The sequence below is a fragment of the Trifolium pratense genome, linkage group LG2, assembly GCF_020283565.1.
Source record: "Trifolium pratense cultivar HEN17-A07 linkage group LG2, ARS_RC_1.1, whole genome shotgun sequence".
In the NCBI taxonomy this organism is placed as follows: Eukaryota; Viridiplantae; Streptophyta; class Magnoliopsida; order Fabales; family Fabaceae; genus Trifolium; species Trifolium pratense.
Genome location: NC_060060.1, coordinates 15,666,604 through 15,683,434, shown reverse-complemented (window position 1 = coordinate 15,683,434; position 16,831 = coordinate 15,666,604). Strand labels below are relative to the sequence as shown.

General features: G+C 34.6%; 2 protein-coding genes across 2 annotated transcripts; both read right to left on the bottom strand.

Annotated features, from left to right (window-relative positions):
- Nucleotides 1–8,080: 8,080 nt before the first annotated feature.
- Nucleotides 8,081–12,164, bottom strand: LOC123907554 (putative disease resistance protein RGA3). Its single transcript, XM_045957868.1, has one exon. The coding sequence runs from the start codon at nucleotides 11,462–11,464 to the stop codon at nucleotides 8,258–8,260; it is 3,207 nt and encodes a 1,068-aa protein (XP_045813824.1). The 5' UTR covers nucleotides 11,465–12,164; the 3' UTR covers nucleotides 8,081–8,257.
- Nucleotides 12,165–14,785: 2,621 nt separating this feature from the next.
- On the bottom strand, nucleotides 14,786–15,793 carry LOC123904265 (equilibrative nucleotide transporter 3-like). Its single transcript, XM_045953950.1, has 5 exons — nucleotides 15,752–15,793; nucleotides 15,566–15,670; nucleotides 15,267–15,426; nucleotides 15,032–15,171; nucleotides 14,786–14,941 (listed from the first exon to the last, which is right to left on the bottom strand). The coding sequence occupies exons 1-5, from the start codon at nucleotides 15,791–15,793 to the stop codon at nucleotides 14,786–14,788; spliced, it is 603 nt and encodes a 200-aa protein (XP_045809906.1).
- Nucleotides 15,794–16,831: the final 1,038 nt, after the last annotated feature.

The following is a 16,831-nucleotide window of genomic DNA, read 5'->3' as shown; positions in this document are numbered from 1 at the left end:
AATCCATTTAGCATATAATCATTGGATTTCTTATAGAGAAGTCCAAGATTAGTTGTTCCTTTCAGATACCTAAAGATTCTCTTTACAGCTGTAAGATGAGATTCTCTAGGATCTGACTGGAATCTTGCACATAAGCAAACACTGAATAAAATATCTGGTCTAGAGGCTGTCAGATAGAGTAGAGAACCAATCATACCTCTGTAGATCTTTTGATCTACCTTTCCTTCATCATCTGACTTGCCCATGTTGGTAGTTGGATGCATAGGAGTATTCATAATCTTGCAGTCATCTAGATTGAATTTCTTCAGAAGTTCTTTAGTGTATTTTGATTGATGAACATAAGTTCCTTCCTTCTTCTGATTGATTTGAATTCCAAGAAAGAACTTCAATTCTCCCATCATGCTCATTTCAAATTCATCCTGCATTATCTTAGAAAAATTCTTGCACAAAGCAGCATTAGTTGAACCAAAAATAATATCATCAACATAAATTTGAATAATTAAAATGTCTTCTTTGGTTGTTTTTCTAAAGAGTGTGCAGTCAACCTTTCCTTTTTCAAAACCTTTTTCAAGAAGGAAATTACTGAGTCTGTCATACCAAGCTCTTGGAGCTTGTTTCAGACCATACAGTGATTTCTTCAGTTTAAAAACATGTTCAGGGTTTGAGATATCTTCAAAACCAGGAGGTTGCTTAACATACACTTCTTCAGAAATAAAACCATTTAAGAAAGCACTTTTAACATCCATCTGATATAAGGTTATTCCATGATTAACAGCATAAGATAGAAGTAACCTGATTGCTTCAAGTCTAGCAACTGGTGCAAAGGTTTCAGTATAGTCAATCCCCTCTTGTTGACTATAACCTTGTGCAACCAATCTAGCCTTGTTCCTTACCACTTCACCTTGTTCATTCAGCTTGTTTCTAAATACCCATTTTGTTCCAATAATGTTCTTGTGTGAAGGTTTAGGCACTAGAGTCCATACATCATTCCTTTGAAATTGATTCAGCTCTTCTTGCATTGCTACAATCCAAGCATCATCTTTCAGAGCTTCATCAATCTTTGATGGTTCCATCATTGAGATAAGACCAACTAATGATTCCTCATTTCTCAGTTGAGATCTTGTCTTTCTTGGACTATCCTTGTTGCCTAAAATCAGTTCCTCTGGATGTGATGACTTGTATTTGAAAGTATTTCTTGGGGGCTCATCATCTTCAGACTCATCAACATCAGGTTCAGCAGATGCTTCTGTTCTTGGTTGTTCAGAGTCTGTAGGAACTATTGTGTTCAGAGGTACTTCAGAGAATGGATGTTCTGAGTAGTTAGGAATATCTGAATATTGATCCTCTGATACCTGAAATCTAGACAAACCTTCCACAAGCTCTGACACTTGGTCAGGCTCTTTGTCATCAAATTTGACATGCATACTTTCTTCCACAGTGTGTGTTTCAGAAATATATAGTCTGTATGCTTTTGAGTGTTCAGAATATCCTATAAAGATACCCTTATAACCTCTAGCATCAAATTTCTTTAGATGGACTTTGTTATTTAAGATGTAACACGTACATCCAAACTGATGAAAATAAGAAATATCAGGTTTTCTTCCTTTGAACAATTCATAGGCAGTTTTGTTCAACTTAGATCTGATATAGATTCTATTTTGAACATAACATGCTGTGTTTACAGCTTCTGCCCATAAAAACTTAGCTACTTTAGTTTCATGCATCATGGTTCTGGCCATTTCTTGCAGAGTTCTATTCTTCCTTTCTACAACCCCATTTTGTTGAGGAGTTCTAGGAGAAGAGAATTCATGCAAAATGCCATATTCTTCACAAAAGTTTTCAAAAGGTTCATTTTCAAATTCTCCACCATGATCACTTCTAACTTTTAAAATAGTGTAGCCTTTTTCATTTTGAATTTGTTTGCAGAAGATGCTAAACTCATCATAAGCTTCATCTTTTGTTCTTAGGAATTTTACCCAAGTCCATCTACTGTAATCATCAACAATCACTAATCCATACTTCTTTCCATTGATTGAAGCAGTGTTAACTGGTCCAAAAAGATCAATGTGAAGAAGTTCCAATGGTCTTGAGGTAGAGACAATGTTCTTAGGTTTAAAAGATGACTTTGTAATCTTTCCTTTTTGACATGAACCACAAAGTGTGTTTGAGTGATATTTAATTTTAGGTAAACCTCTGACAAGGTCAAGCTTACTAAGCTTAGAGATTAACCTCCAGTTAGCATGGCCTAACCTCTTATGCCAGATCCATTTTTCTTCACTCAAGGTCAAAAGACACAACACTTTTTGTTCATTCAAATCAGAAAGATTAATTTTATAAACATTGTTCTTTCTCAGACCTTTGAAAATCATGGTGTTATCAGATTGTTTAGACACAGTACATGATTCCTTATTAAAGACAACTACATAACCATTGTCGCAAAATTGACTTATGCTCAATAGATTATGCTTAAGTCCATCAACTAACCAAACATCATTAATAGATAGGGAGGAATTACCTACTGTACCTGTACCTATTATCTTTCCTTTCTGATTACCTCCAAAGCCAACAGAACCTCCTTCTTTCAAAGTCAGCTTAGAAAATAGTTGTTTATCACCAGTCATGTGCCTTGAACACCCACTATCCAGATACCATGAATGATTCATGATACTTCTTTGAGTGACAGGCTGTATGAGAAACAACTTTAATCACTACGGTGGAACTCTTTATCACAGTTAATGATAAGGTCATCCCAATATTCTTCCTCTTCATTGATCAAGTTCTGATTGTTCACTTGAGAACTTGTCAGCCATTGGTCAAGGACATAAGCCCTTCTTCCTTTGCATAGAACTTGTTTCCAAACTCTAGGTAGGACATATCCTTTCCTAGTTGGTAAATCTGAATGATACATAATTTCAGCTTTTGGTACCCATCTTCTGGGTCCACGCTTGTTAGTCCACAAATGATTACTGTGTTGTTGAGTGTGAGAGAAAGATTTTGGTTTGGAATAATAACTCTTTTGAAAATATTTCTTAGTTTGAGTTCTGTTATTATTCCAGGACTTGAATTGTTTATGCTCCCAGAGTTTGTATTTATCACCAGTCCATTGATTTGACTGGTTATACTTACTGACTCTAGAATTATAAATAACCTTAGTCCTATGTTGCCTCTGAGGTTTGAGGTTTGACTTTCTTTTAAAAACTTCTGAGCCTTTAGGTTGACTTTTCTCATGAACTGGAGTTCCTCTGGTTCCAGAAGTTGAAGCCTCAGATTTTGAAACTTTCAGAACATCTGAACTGACACTGTCAAGTTCTGAATAGCTTTTATCTTCTGAGCTTTTCTTCCCAGATCCTGAGGAACTTGGTTCCTCTGAGTTGTCATTTCCCAAATCTCTCAGATTATTATCCTCATTTTCCAGAGTACCAAATTTCTTTCCTTCTTCACTCTGAGGTACAACATAGTAAACCCAAGATTTTCCAACCTTTTTGGGATAGGTCTTTAGCTTTGAATATGTTCTACCATATTCATAGCCAAGTCCCTCTCCTCTATGTCTCATGACATTATAAACAAGATTAGCAGCTTTGCTCTTACCAAGGTTGAGATGCACAAACTGTTGAAGAGCCATTTCTTGCTCATCAGTAGGTTTGTGACACACAGCACAACCCTTTTCAAGATCATTTACTCTATTCAGAGTTTCTTGATATAGACCTTGAAAATGTTCTGCTTGTTCAGTCAGAGTGTTAAGGTTTTCTTGTAAAACTTTTTGTTTACTTAACACTCTGAGATGTTTCTCAATGACCTTGTTAAGTGCAGTTATAAGTTGAGATTTAGTACAGTCAGAAAATACCTCATCAGTTACTTCTGAATCTGATTCTGATTCATCGTCTGAGTCTACATCTGAGTCAGTTGAAGCCATCAGGGCTAGATTTGCTTCTTCTTCTTCCTCAACTTCTTCCTCAGATGATAGCTCTTCAAAAGTAGCCATCAGACTTTTTCTCAATTTACTCTTAAATTGTTGCTTCTTTGAGCTGTATCTTTTGCTTTTGTCTTTAGCAGACATTTCTGGACAATCAGCAATAAAGTGTCCTGGCTTCTTACAGTTGAAGCAGTTCTTCTGATCATCCTTTTTGCTGACAAAATTTCTGGAGCTGTTACTTCCTCTGAAATTTCTTTTGTTAAATCTGTTCCATTGCTGAAACTTGGTGAATAAAGCAAACTCATCCTCATTCATCTCATCCTCTTGACCATCAGCAGAAGATTCTTCTTCAATATCAAGAAGCTGAGTCTTAAGAGCCTTAGAAGTAGTCTTAGTTGACTGTAAAGCCACTGACTTAGACTTCTTCTTAGTTTCTGAGTCAGCATCCAGAACCATCTCATGGCTTCTGAGATTGCTTATCAGAGCTTCAAGACTCAGAGTCTTGAGATTTTGAGCTTCCTCTATTGCAGTGACCTTAGGTCTCCAAGCAATAGGAAGACTTCTCAGAATCTTCTGAACATGGTCATAGGTTGAATAACTTCTCTTAAGAGCTTTCAGCCCAGATACAAGGATTTGAAACCTTGTAAACATAGTCTCAATGTTTTCATCTTGTTGCATAGTGAAAAGTTCATATTGTCTTATCAAAAGACTAGCTTTAGCCTCTTGAACCTTTTCATTACCATCATAGGTAGCACACATGGAATCAAAGATAGATTTAGCAGTGGACTTGTTCTCTATTCTGACATAGTCCTCATGTCTAATAGCACCAACAACAATGTCCTTTACTCTATGATGTTTTGTGTAGATTTTTAGGTTAGCTGGTGTGAGTAACTTTCTATTCTCCATGGACAACCTACCATGTTCATTCAAGTTTTCAAAAGTTACTCCCAACTCAACCAAATCCCACAACTCATGATCAATAGCAGTAATATTGCTATACAGTCTCTCTTTCCACCACTCAAATAATGAAGCATCACCATTGAATATAGGGGCTTTTCTATTGCCACTATGTTCATGTGATTCATTACTTAAGTAGTCATAACCAAAAGCATTTCTAGGACCACCACCAGCACCACTGGCCTCACCTACACCAGTAGTTCTAGTACTACTATCATCTCCTCCAGACATAGTGTTCTCACAAGATCTTTACTGTCTCACTGTTAAGTGAAAGTAACAAACCAGGCTCTGATACCAATTGAAGGTGTGAAAACACAAGAAGGGGGGGGTTGAATTGTGTTTTAGCTAAGTTAAAACTTTTTCAAGTTCTTAACTCAACTACGTTAGCAGCGGAAAAGTAACACAATAAATAACAAGTTAAGGAGATAGAGAGAGAGATCACACAAGCAGTTTATACTGGTTCCTCTCACAAAACGAGAGTAGTCCAGTCCCCTTGCACTTCCAAGGGAGTTCACTATAATCACACAAGATTACACCTGCTCAAGCACACAAGCAAGAGACTTCACAACTATGCTCAAGCACACAAGCTTAAGACTTCACACTTAAACACACAAGTTTAAGTTACACACTTAAGCACACAAGCTTAAGTTTCCTCAAGTAATGGTAAAGTATATAAAAATATACAAATGCTCTTAGATGAACCTAAAGAGAGCAAATACAAATATTACAGAGTATTTGGCTAAAGTGCAAAAACACTTGACAGAGGTTCAGAGCTTGTATATCACAGAGTTCAGAGTTTGTTCAGCGCACGTTCAGATCTTGATAATTGTTATTTTGTTGTAGCTGATCCTTCTAGTATATATACCACTAGAAAAGAGTCGTTGCAAAGGAGCCGTTGGAGTTGATAACCTTTTGTCTTCAAGCAGTCTGTCTTGATGCAGTTTGGTTGTATCCAAAACTAAGAAAGAGTTTCAGTTACTTTGACTACTGCAGAGTGGACTTTCCTTATTCAGCTAACAAAACTGAAGACCCACGTTCTCAGGTTAGGACAGACAAAACAGAGGTAGCTGAACTGATCAGGCTTGAAAGGTCCTTTTCTCCATAGGTAGAAGAGTTGACTGGTGAAGAGAATCTTCACAGCTATCAAAGAGATCTTCAGAGTTTGATGAAGCTCGTAGACAGACAAGAAGTACTGAAGTCTTCATCCTCTGAACGTTGTAACCTCTGAAGTCCAACATCTTCTGAGCGCTTGTGAACTTCTGAATTCACATCCTCTGAACTTCACTCAGAGCTTATATGATGCTTATATCTGCACACTTAAAATAAATTTTTAGTCCTTCCAATTGTTAATTAATACTTTGTTATCATCAAAACCTTTACAGATTTAGGGGCAAACATTTTTAAATCAATTTTGTTCCAACAATTTTAAAATTCAGAATTTTAACCCTCTTATTTTATAATTGTTTGGATTTTGCCCCTTCTATAATATTTAACTCATGTTTTACTATATGTAATCGATGTGGGACTCTAATGACAAATACACACTTAACATGGTGTTACCGGTAGAGTTTGAAAGTGGCAAAATATATACTTTTTAATTAGGGTAAATAGTGTTATATCCCCCTGCAAAATAGGCGAGTTTTGCGTTACCCCCTGCAAAATATTTTTTTGAGATTCCCCCTGCAATGTCAAGATTCCTTGCGTTACCCCCTGACTCAACAAGTGGACATATGACATGGACGAATCTTGACGTGACAGCACACGTGAAAATTAATTAATTTTTTTTATTTATTTTTAAATGCCAACTCATTAATTATTTATTTTTAAATTAAAAAAATGAAAAAAAAAACTTAAAAGTTGTTATATTTTTGTTATATTTTTTTTTACTAAAAGTTGTTATTATATATAAAAAAATATATAATACATTTTTTATATATATATAATAGCAAATACAATAATAATAATAATAATAGAAAGAAACAACTTTTTTTTTTACGGAAAATAGAAAGAAAGAAGATAGAAAGTTGGGTTTCATTCACGATGAAAATAGATTCGCCCTAACCCCAAAATTGAAATTGAAAACGAACAACAATCGCTGAATATGAACAGATTGAAAACGAAGATGAAACCGACGAACACCAAGAAGAAGGAAACGGCGAACTCGAAGAAAGAAACGATGAAGAAGAAGAACCAAACTGTGAAGACGAAAAAGAACAAAACTGAGTTGGCAATTTTTTATTACAACTTTCTTTTACCTAGGTTCGTAAAAAAAAAGTTTCTTTAAAAAAAATAGTTTTTTTTTTCTTCATTTTTTTTAATTAAAAAATAAATAATTACTGAGTTGGCAATTAAAAATAAATAAAAAATAAATTAATTTCCACGTGTCATGCCACGTCAAGATTCGTCCATGTCATATGTCTACTTATTGAGCTAGGGGGGTAACGCAAGGAATCTTGACATTGCAGGGGGGTAATCTCAAAAAAAAATTTGCAGGGAGTTGGTTGTTTAATTTCTTTATAAGTTGGTTGTTTTGTGTGTGCTGATTTTGTGGAATGTGTACTCCGATGTGATTTTTTGTGTTTTTGGTATTGTGAAATTTGATGGGATATATTTTTATGTTTACAGAAGAAAATATATTGTTGCATTCATACAGAGAGATCAAATAATATCAACAAAATTATCCATAAGTAAGTTTTCAAAAAACTGTTAGTTTTACTTTTATGCACCAATATTAATCCACGTATATATATGACATGGAACCAGAGTACTCACAAGGATCAACTTCATGTTGCTTTTGCTTCTCCACCAAGAAATGTGTTGTTGCAAGAAATAACAAAAGCAGAGGAGTTTCAAGTTCAGACCATGTTGAATGGAAAACGAACGATGAAATATTATCTGATATGAGCACTTTTTCTGTCAAAGAACAAGAAAAGAGGCTGAAGAAAGCATTGGAAGAGGAGAAGAAAGTAAGTACTGAAGCAGAGAGGGTTGTACAATGGGTGAAACAGGAATCATCTAGAATTGATTCTTATACAATCAACTCAATTCTTAGTGATAACAAGGAGAAAGAGGTATAGGGTTAATTAGATATAAACTGTGATTACAAGAAATATTTGTGATGTATATGTATAAACATTATTTGCTAAGATATTTCAATGTTTTTTTTTTTTACATAATTTTTATTAATGAAATTATAATGTGTTGATATGAACTAAGAACTCACACGGATCATGGAGAGAAATCAACATGAAAACAACATTATTCAATGATTCGGTAAGTAATTAATACAAATTCTGTCTCTAAGAGATGAACATATAAAAATGCATAACCAATTCAAATTCTCTCTAACTAACTTTGTAACAGAAAGTGAATTAACTAACTAACTACTTATTTTGTAAAGATGCTTATATAAAGATGCTTAACATGAGCTATTTTTGGCCAATCCTCCCCTGTTTCCTTTTCACATCTATTTGCTAACTCTGGGCAATTATGGATATTCAACCTTTCAAGACCACTGAGACATTGGATGGTAGTTGGAAGACACATTAGGTTCGGACATTCATCAATACGTAATTTACGAAGCAAGCCAAGGTTACCCAAACAATCAGGTAAGGATGTAAGATTTGGAAGTGAACTCAATGATATGGATTGCAAAGCCGTCATGTGTTCTAAAGCCTCTGAAAAACCACTCATATCAGAGATATTTTCGATTCCCAAATACTCAAGACATGTTAAGTATCCAAAACCTGCTGAAAGATTGAACTTTGGACATTTCAAGATTTCTAAATGCTTAAGAGAATGCAACCCTTGCAATGCTTCATCTTTCAATGACTCCAGGTTCTCACAAATTTTAATTGACAATCTCCGGAGTACACAGGGGTTAATGGTTTCAATTGGGAGTAACTTAAGTTTGGAGTGATTCCAAATGACTAGTTCTTTAAGAGAAGTAAGATTACTTAGCATATTGTCTGGAAAGCAAGATACCTCTTCATTGTCTCCAAGATTGAGATATTCAAGGTTATGGAGTTTGTGGATTGAGCTTAACAACTCCCAACAGCAATTCCCTTTCACAATTAGCTCCTTGAGAGCTGGAAGAAAAGGCAAACCTAACAAATTGGGACACCCAATGATTGTAAGTTTTGAAAGGCATGTAAACATGTTTTCTGCAACTTGATCTCTTGAAAAGCTTATCAATTTTGACATCTTATTTAACAATAGATTTTCCAAAGCTATAAATCCACCTGCAATTCCACCATTAGAGGACTCTTCTTTTAGATATAAACAGTTTTTGCAATCCGTGAGTTCCAAATCTTTTAAAGAAGGACTAGACATCCATTGTGGAAAATGTTCACCTCTATATCCTTCTACATCAAGAAATTGAAGTTGTTGGGCATGAGGTTGAAGCATTTCAGCAATCTGCTCGACATTTTGCTGCAATTCAGATTCTTCATTTGCACCCCAAGACAACCGCAAATGGCTTATGTCCTTCCCAGACATATTGGCTTCTTTAGAATCTGTTACATTTTTCACTCGCTCAAGGTGCTTGAGGTGAAGCTTACCTCTAAGGTTTAGCTGCGCCAATTCTGCCAAAAGGGAACCTCTTTTCTTTCCAACTATATACATGGTTAAAGTCCTTAGGGAAGTTAACTTGCTAACATTGGAAGGTAAGCTTGATAATGAGTAGCAATGATTCAAGGATATATGTTGTAGAGATTCTAAGTGTGTCAAATTATTAGGCAAATTTTGTAGGAATGAACAATGGTCTAACTTCAAAATTTGCAAATTCCACAATTCACATAAGGATTCTGGAAGAGTTTTGAAGTTGCCAAAAGAAAGATTTAAGTACCTTAGATATCTTAAATGGCCAATTGAGGATGACAACTTTTCCCTATTCATATAGTCAAGCACGCGTAAAGAATAGTATTCTAGTAAATGAGGTGAAAGTTTGTCAACATCAATAGAGACACGAGATATATAGGTCTTCAAAGATTTGGTATTTGGTAACTGGATGACTTCCTCAAATTTCTTGCTTCTATAAATTGAGATATGACGTATTCTTTTAGACATCGTTGCGACACTGTCCTCTGTAATGCAATAGACATCTTCTGTAACAGATTGAGCAAGATCGTGAACAAGATCATGCATCTTGAAACTCACAACATTGCCAACAAATTTATCTTTCCCAATATCTTGAAAAAATGATCTCCAGTATAATTCATTCCACACATCATTGCCTATATCTTCTGCATCCAACATTTCATTGGATGAAATAAAGCCATTAGCAATCCAAAGTTCAATTACAAATTGCTTGTTTATAATATCATCTTTGGGAAATAGTGCACAAAGGGCAAAACATTGTCTGAGTTTAATTGGCAAATTCAAGTAACTTAGTCTCAAGGCAGGCATGACAACGTTCTCACCTTGTAAACTCCACAACTTGCTTTCCTTGATATAGAGCCACTCCTTTTTATCTCTTTTAAAACGCAAGAGACTTCCTAGTGCTATTGTTGCAAGAGGCACTCCCCCACACTTTTGCACTATCTCCTTCCCTATGACCACAAGCTCGGTGAGTTCTTCCTCGTTTGCTCCAAAGGCCCGTTGTTTAAACAACTCCCAACAATCATTGTAAGATAACATTGACAGTTCATACGGAGGCATTGTTCCCGTGATTGTTGCAACCTTTGAAAGTCGAGTGGTGACTATAACTGAAGCACCCTTTCCTCCACAAGCCAATATAGATTTCAACTTTTGCCAATTCTCTTGCTCTTCATCCCATACATCGTCTAAAACAAGCAGATATTTTTTCCTGTAAAGCAAGTCATGAAGCTTTCTCTGTAGTGGATCTAGTTCCAAATCCTCACAAGCATGTCCAGATATTGATTCAATAATGGATTTTGTCATTCTTTTCAAACTAAAATCTTCTGAAACACATACCCAAGATATTAGTTCAAAGTGTTTAACCACCCTGTCATGGTTGAAGATACTTTGGGCAAGTGTTGTTTTACCAAGCCCCCCCAAGCCTACAATTGGATAGACTGATAAACCATCCGAATCAGCAGCAGGACCAACTAAAAAGTCTGCAATTTTTTCCACATCTTCATCTCTTCCATACACTTGAGGTTGAGTAATGGTAGAGGTGGTTTGTCGCCAGTCAGGGACTCCAGTTCTCCTCTCTCTAGCCGTCTCTGGCAAGTGAAACTTACTCCTTTCTTCAGCAATTTGATCGAGTCTCTCCCTTATGCTCTTCATTTTCTTAGCAACTTTGTAACGAAATGCAACATGTTTAGGATTCAAAGAGGATAAGAAAGAGAGTCCATGCTTGAATCCTTTGTACTTCAACTCCAATGCTTTAGTGGCACACTCGTCCAAGATGTCATCAAGGACATGAGCTGCATCTTTCAGCTTTTGCAGCCAATTCTGTATAGCTTTATCAGTGAATTGTTTCTCCTCGGCATCTTCAAGAGTAGCCTTGATTGTAGTGAGCAAGCTGGAAATCTTTTCAAATTCTTGATCAAAACCAAGAAATAGGCCAATCTCCTTTTGAGCCAGTGAACTTAAACTCCCAAGAACAATTTCAATCACAGCTTCAGCCATATTTTTTTTGTAACTTTGCAAAATGAAAATTTGAAACAGGTTAATGTGAGAAGATAGAGGATAAGAATGAAGCGGGTTATTAGATCCAAAATAATGCAATTCTGGAATAGTTGACTATTTGTGCATAGATGCTGAATATGATCTAGTCCTATATGCACTCACACGCTGAATAATATCTTACATTTTATTTTTATTTCTTAAAAATATTCAATAAATTTTGGTCTTCTAAATATTTTATTTCCGAATTTTTTGTTCTTATTTTTAAATTAACTAATGCATACTCTTAATATTTTTGAATGAGTTTTTGCATTCATATTTATAATATTATAATAATCTCTTCTGCACAAATTAAAATTTTTTTAGCAATATGATTTAAATGAACTAAAAAAATCATATTAAATTCATCCTTTGTAAAAAAAATTAAACTCTTGCAATATACTAACATTATGTTATGTACTAAATATGATGGCGAAAAAATTTCATAATTTCGAACTACACATGAGTTGACATAAAACAATGATAAAAAATTGTGATAAAAAATATTTGGTGATGTTTACATTTTTTTGTAAAAATTCAAAATAAAATTTGAGATATTTTGTGGTGGGCTATATATAACAATTCTTTTGTCTCTATAAAGAAAAAAAAATCAAATTTTACACATTAAAAGATTCCAGAGAGGCAATATATATAGAAATATAGAAACTACAAGAGGCAATATAGAAATATAGAAATATAAGAAACAACGCAGTCAGATGGTGGGTGCCTTCCTAGAAAAAGCTAGCTAACTCCAAGAAGGCACTTAAACAATGCAAAACCTGCCAAAAGGAACAACGCAACAAGGTGGAAATAAGCCAATAAAGAACTAATCCAAAAGCCAACCTACTTTGACCACATTTTGTGAAACCAAAACTAATACACATGCTCTTTAAATAAACACAGTCGGTATAATATTCCACTTTAAATATTAAGTAATAATAACTAGAGCAATAACTTGAGACTCAAATTGAATTTTAGAGTAAAAAGAATTCTATGATTTTATAGGTGGGAGTTACCATAGATAATTGAAGGAATTAAAGGATAATTAGGGGTGAGCATCGAGCAGGTATGGACGGTTTTAGGTCCAATTTATCAAGCTAAATTTAGGGCATCATTTTTTTTATATTTAAAATAGGATTTTTCCTGCTTAATGGATAACTTTTTGTTCCCGTTAGACGACCTATTGGACTATATATGAAGGCCCAATTTCGACCTAAAAAAATATTGCTATACAAAAAAATGAAAAAATAGAAAGAAAAAAAATTATATAATACTGACAGTACACCATAATATCATGTACTCCCTCCGTCCCAAAATATAAGGGAAAATTGGTCAAAGAAAGTTGATGTATTTAGTTAAGAATTTGGACTAAATACATCAACTTTGATTGACCAATTTTCCCTTATATTTTGGGACGGAGGGAGTATCACATTGAATCCAATGGATACAATATGTGGTGCATTGGTGAGAGACCTGTTATGGTCTCCCACCCTAGAATCCCGCCGAAAAGAATCATGCATGGTAGATGGCTAGTGTTTTGTTCAACTAGTATCCGGACCCGTGTCAAGCATGGGTTAAAAGGTGACTATAAAAATTAAGATTTTAATATTTTTAATTTCATAAGTTTAATAAGTCACACCAAATTTTTTGTCTATAAAAATCTGTGTCTATAAAATTATAAATTACACTAATATGTTTAATAAGTCACACCAAATTTTTTGTCTATAAAAATCTGTGTAACAAATTTTGCTACTTCAAAAATTAAAATGCCAATAATTAAATAATGACTAAAATTTTGGAAGAAAAAAATAAGCCCAAAAAATCATTTTTTTAATAAGGGATTTAAATTTTACTTTTATAAAAATATGAAGACCAATATACATTTAAATTTATTTTTATTACAAAAACAATTTAACACAATTCAAATTTGTTGCGCACATAAAATAAAGTAGAGTAGTTACATTCGAAGATCATCTTTTTATTTCTAAATTTTTGACTTTCTGCATTTTATTTAAAGTAAAATAGTTACATGCGAAGATCATCTTTTTCTTACGGTTAACCTGTCATAATTCGGTTCCTGCTTTATCCTTACTCAATCATCGGAAGTTGGACACTTCCTCTATTTTTACTCGATGTGGCCTCCAGGAAATGACTTTCCTTCATTGTGTTCATGGACTATACATTCTCAAGAAACCTTTGGCACCACATTGAATTCAATGATTGAACTTTCTTCTCTTTAATTGACGCACATGATTGGCTCAAGGTCGGCTCCATGGGTCCCCAAACTAATTCCTTATCGGCTGGCGTTTGGTGTATATGGAGATATCATAATTTAATTTATTTAAACAATGAATCTTGTCCTTAAATCAGCTATCCTTCAACATCCAGAGCTTGGTCGAGATTTTCACATCTTTTTTCTCCTCTAATCACGTTGCTACAGGTTCATCAAATGGAACAATGAAAACTTATCTTGTGTGATCCTCAACGTTGACGGTAGTTGTTTAGGTTCCTCGATTAGAGCTAGTTATGAGGGTCTTATCAGATACAATTTAGATTTTACCAGACTTTTCTGACTTCATTCGTGAGTCGTCTGACATGATGCTTGCAAAACTTTATGTTGTTTATAAAGGTCTTACATTGGCCAAAAACTTGACTATTGGAGAACTTGTTTGCTACTCCGACTTATTACTCTACATCAAATATTGAATGTTAATATTCAATATAAGTATAATATTACAAAATAAATAAAATTCAAGATAAAACTTGATTATAACGCAAAACTTAAAATCATGAAACAAATCAAATGAAACCGATTCGGTGGTAAAATTAAACATTGGTCTTGATAGTGCACTAGTACAGAAAGAGGTTTTAACTACTGGCGAAATTGACTTTCCACGTCGGTTGGTGACCCGTCGTAAACACCATCGTCGTTGTAAGTCTGGGGATTCCACGTCGGGTCGTTTAATACCTGACGTGGTATCCTGATTTTTGCATTAACTTTTATTTAAAATCATGGAGATGCCACGTCGGTTTTTCCAATTCCCTGTAGTGAAATATGGGGTTTTCACGTCGGTTAAACTGAATACCAGTAGTGGTATGTTTCCAATTTTTTAATTTAAATCATGGGGATTCCACGTCGGTTTTTCCAATTCCCCGTAGTACAATATGAGGTTTTCACGTCGGTTAAACTTAATATCAGTAGTGGTATGTTTGGTTTTCCAGTTTTTTAATTAAGAAATGGGGATTCCACTACGGGGAATTCCATTTATCCGTAGTCGTGTGTGATTAAAACTGATTTTGATTTATATTTCCACTAGTGAAAAGGAGTAACATACAAGCCCCTTTTCGAAGTCCATTATCCGATTTCTCAAATGCCACTTTGGTGAGAAATCTCAAACCAGATGTTAGAACTCCCGAGGCCGCTAAACCAGCAAAGTAGGACTGCACAATAAACATTAAAATAGTATGATTAATTCTATAATACTATTATATTAAGATTGTAGAAATATAGATATTTTGAGTAGGAACAACCTGAATGAACTCAGGACACATAAAGGACATGTCTCCACCCATGCCACCTTGAACAAGAGCATCTGCAACACCAAAACTAGCAGAAAGAGCACATAAGCCAATATAATGTACAATTCCTCCTTTCCCCGATATTGCTAGATCTAACTGTCACACAAAACATTATGTTAAATGTTGCAGGAAAAAATGGTTACATGAAATTAACAATCAAATAAATACTGAATTGAAGAAGTTGTACTTACAACAAGAACTAACAAAGTGCAGATGAAGAAAATAGTGTATCCGGTTATGACTCGCATCCTAGTGTTAATCCTCGACTCGTTGTGTGTCAGTATTACCATTGCCACAAGTGAAAATGGTAGATAAATTATGGTGAGTACTCGAGAAGGATGGTACGTCTATAGGAAAAACATGTTATTGTTAGACCAATATCTTCATTAATATGTGATAAAAATCAATTTCAAAATAAACAATACAGAAGCAAAAACATGTATGCCATTTCTATTAGTATTATAGTATGATTTCACATATACTTGCAGGAAACAGTTTGTAGTAGTAGTCTCCGATTGTCATCATACTATTCCACGCAACAAGGGATCCGAGTCCAAGAACGAAACAAACTACTTCTGCTTGAAATTTTCCCTGCTTTAAATCATAGATTAGTAGGCAGAATAATATCAAGTAATATAGTTAATAGTAATAAATAAGTAACAGCATATATACCTTCAACTTTGGTACTACATTTTGATCTAAAGTAGTGGCCATGACTAATTCTCTGTAAGAAACAAAACTAGAGTACATTCTCAAAATGTCAATGAGATATTTCAAAGAATATTTGGAATTGAAATAAATAAAGAAAAGAGAAGAACATAAATGAAAATGAAGGACCTTCTACACAGAAAAGAAACTCAGCTATTAATACTGAGATGTCCCTCTTGAACTGAAAATATGAATCTTCTACACAGAAACGAAACTCAATAATTGATGCTGTTGTTGAAATAATGTGATTTCTGAAAAAGCAAAGCATGTTTCTGAAACCATGTGGAGTCCTATGTTTGTTTTCCAATAGTAGATAAAAACTTTTCATGTAGCGCAGATGATATAATTGAGGGGAAAAACCACATTTCCAGTTTTAATCACATTTCCATGCCAAGCTACCTAGAAATCTACAGAAGAACGAAGATTAATACCTGAGAACACGACGAATGAAGAACACGCTTCCAGAACACGAAGAATGAAGAACACGGTTTGGGGTTTCAAAGCGAAGAAGAAGACGATTTAGGGATTTGGGTTTCAAAGAGAAGAATGAAGAATTTTATGTGTTTGCTGTGAAGAAGAATGAAAACGATTTAGGGATTTGGGATTTAGGGATTTCAAAGAGAATTAGGGATTTGAGATTTAATAATCATAGCAACTAACGATTTAGGGATTTAGGGATTTAACGATTTAGGGATTTGGGATTTGTGGGAATGAAGAAGACGAGAGCTCTGCGCGTCTAAGACGAGAGTTCTTCTCCTTTAGAATTTCACGAATGAAGAAGACAATACATTTTGGGAATGAATTGAATGAACAAATGAACACTGCGTGTATACATTCTAAGTTAAGGGATTTAACTACCGTGGAAAACCAAATCAGTAGTGAAATCCAATTAAAACAAATTTCAACGTAATTACAATACTGCCACCGTGTCTACTTTTCACCACTGATTTAAGAAAACCAGTAGTGAAATCCCTTGTCTATGAACTTTTTGTTGGCGCAGCTTAGGCTTGATACAATTCACTTTGGCCTGCACACAGGCTTGGC

Excerpts from the sequence above, each read along its gene's own strand:
- LOC123907554 (XM_045957868.1), bottom strand. The coding sequence starts at position 11,464 with ATGGCTGAAGCTGTGATTGAAATTGTTCTTGGGAGTTTAAGTTCACTG.
- LOC123904265 (XM_045953950.1), bottom strand. The coding sequence starts at position 15,793 with ATGGCCACTACTTTAGATCAAAATGTAGTACCAAAGTTGAAG. Across the intron at positions 15,427-15,565 it reads ACTACTACAAACTGTTTCCT|ACGTACCATCCTTCTCGAGT; the intron begins GCAAGTATATGT and ends TTTTTCCTATAG. Across the intron at positions 15,172-15,266 it reads TTTGTTAGTTCTTGTTGTAA|ATCTAGCAATATCGGGGAAA; the intron begins GTACAACTTCTT and ends TGTGACAGTTAG.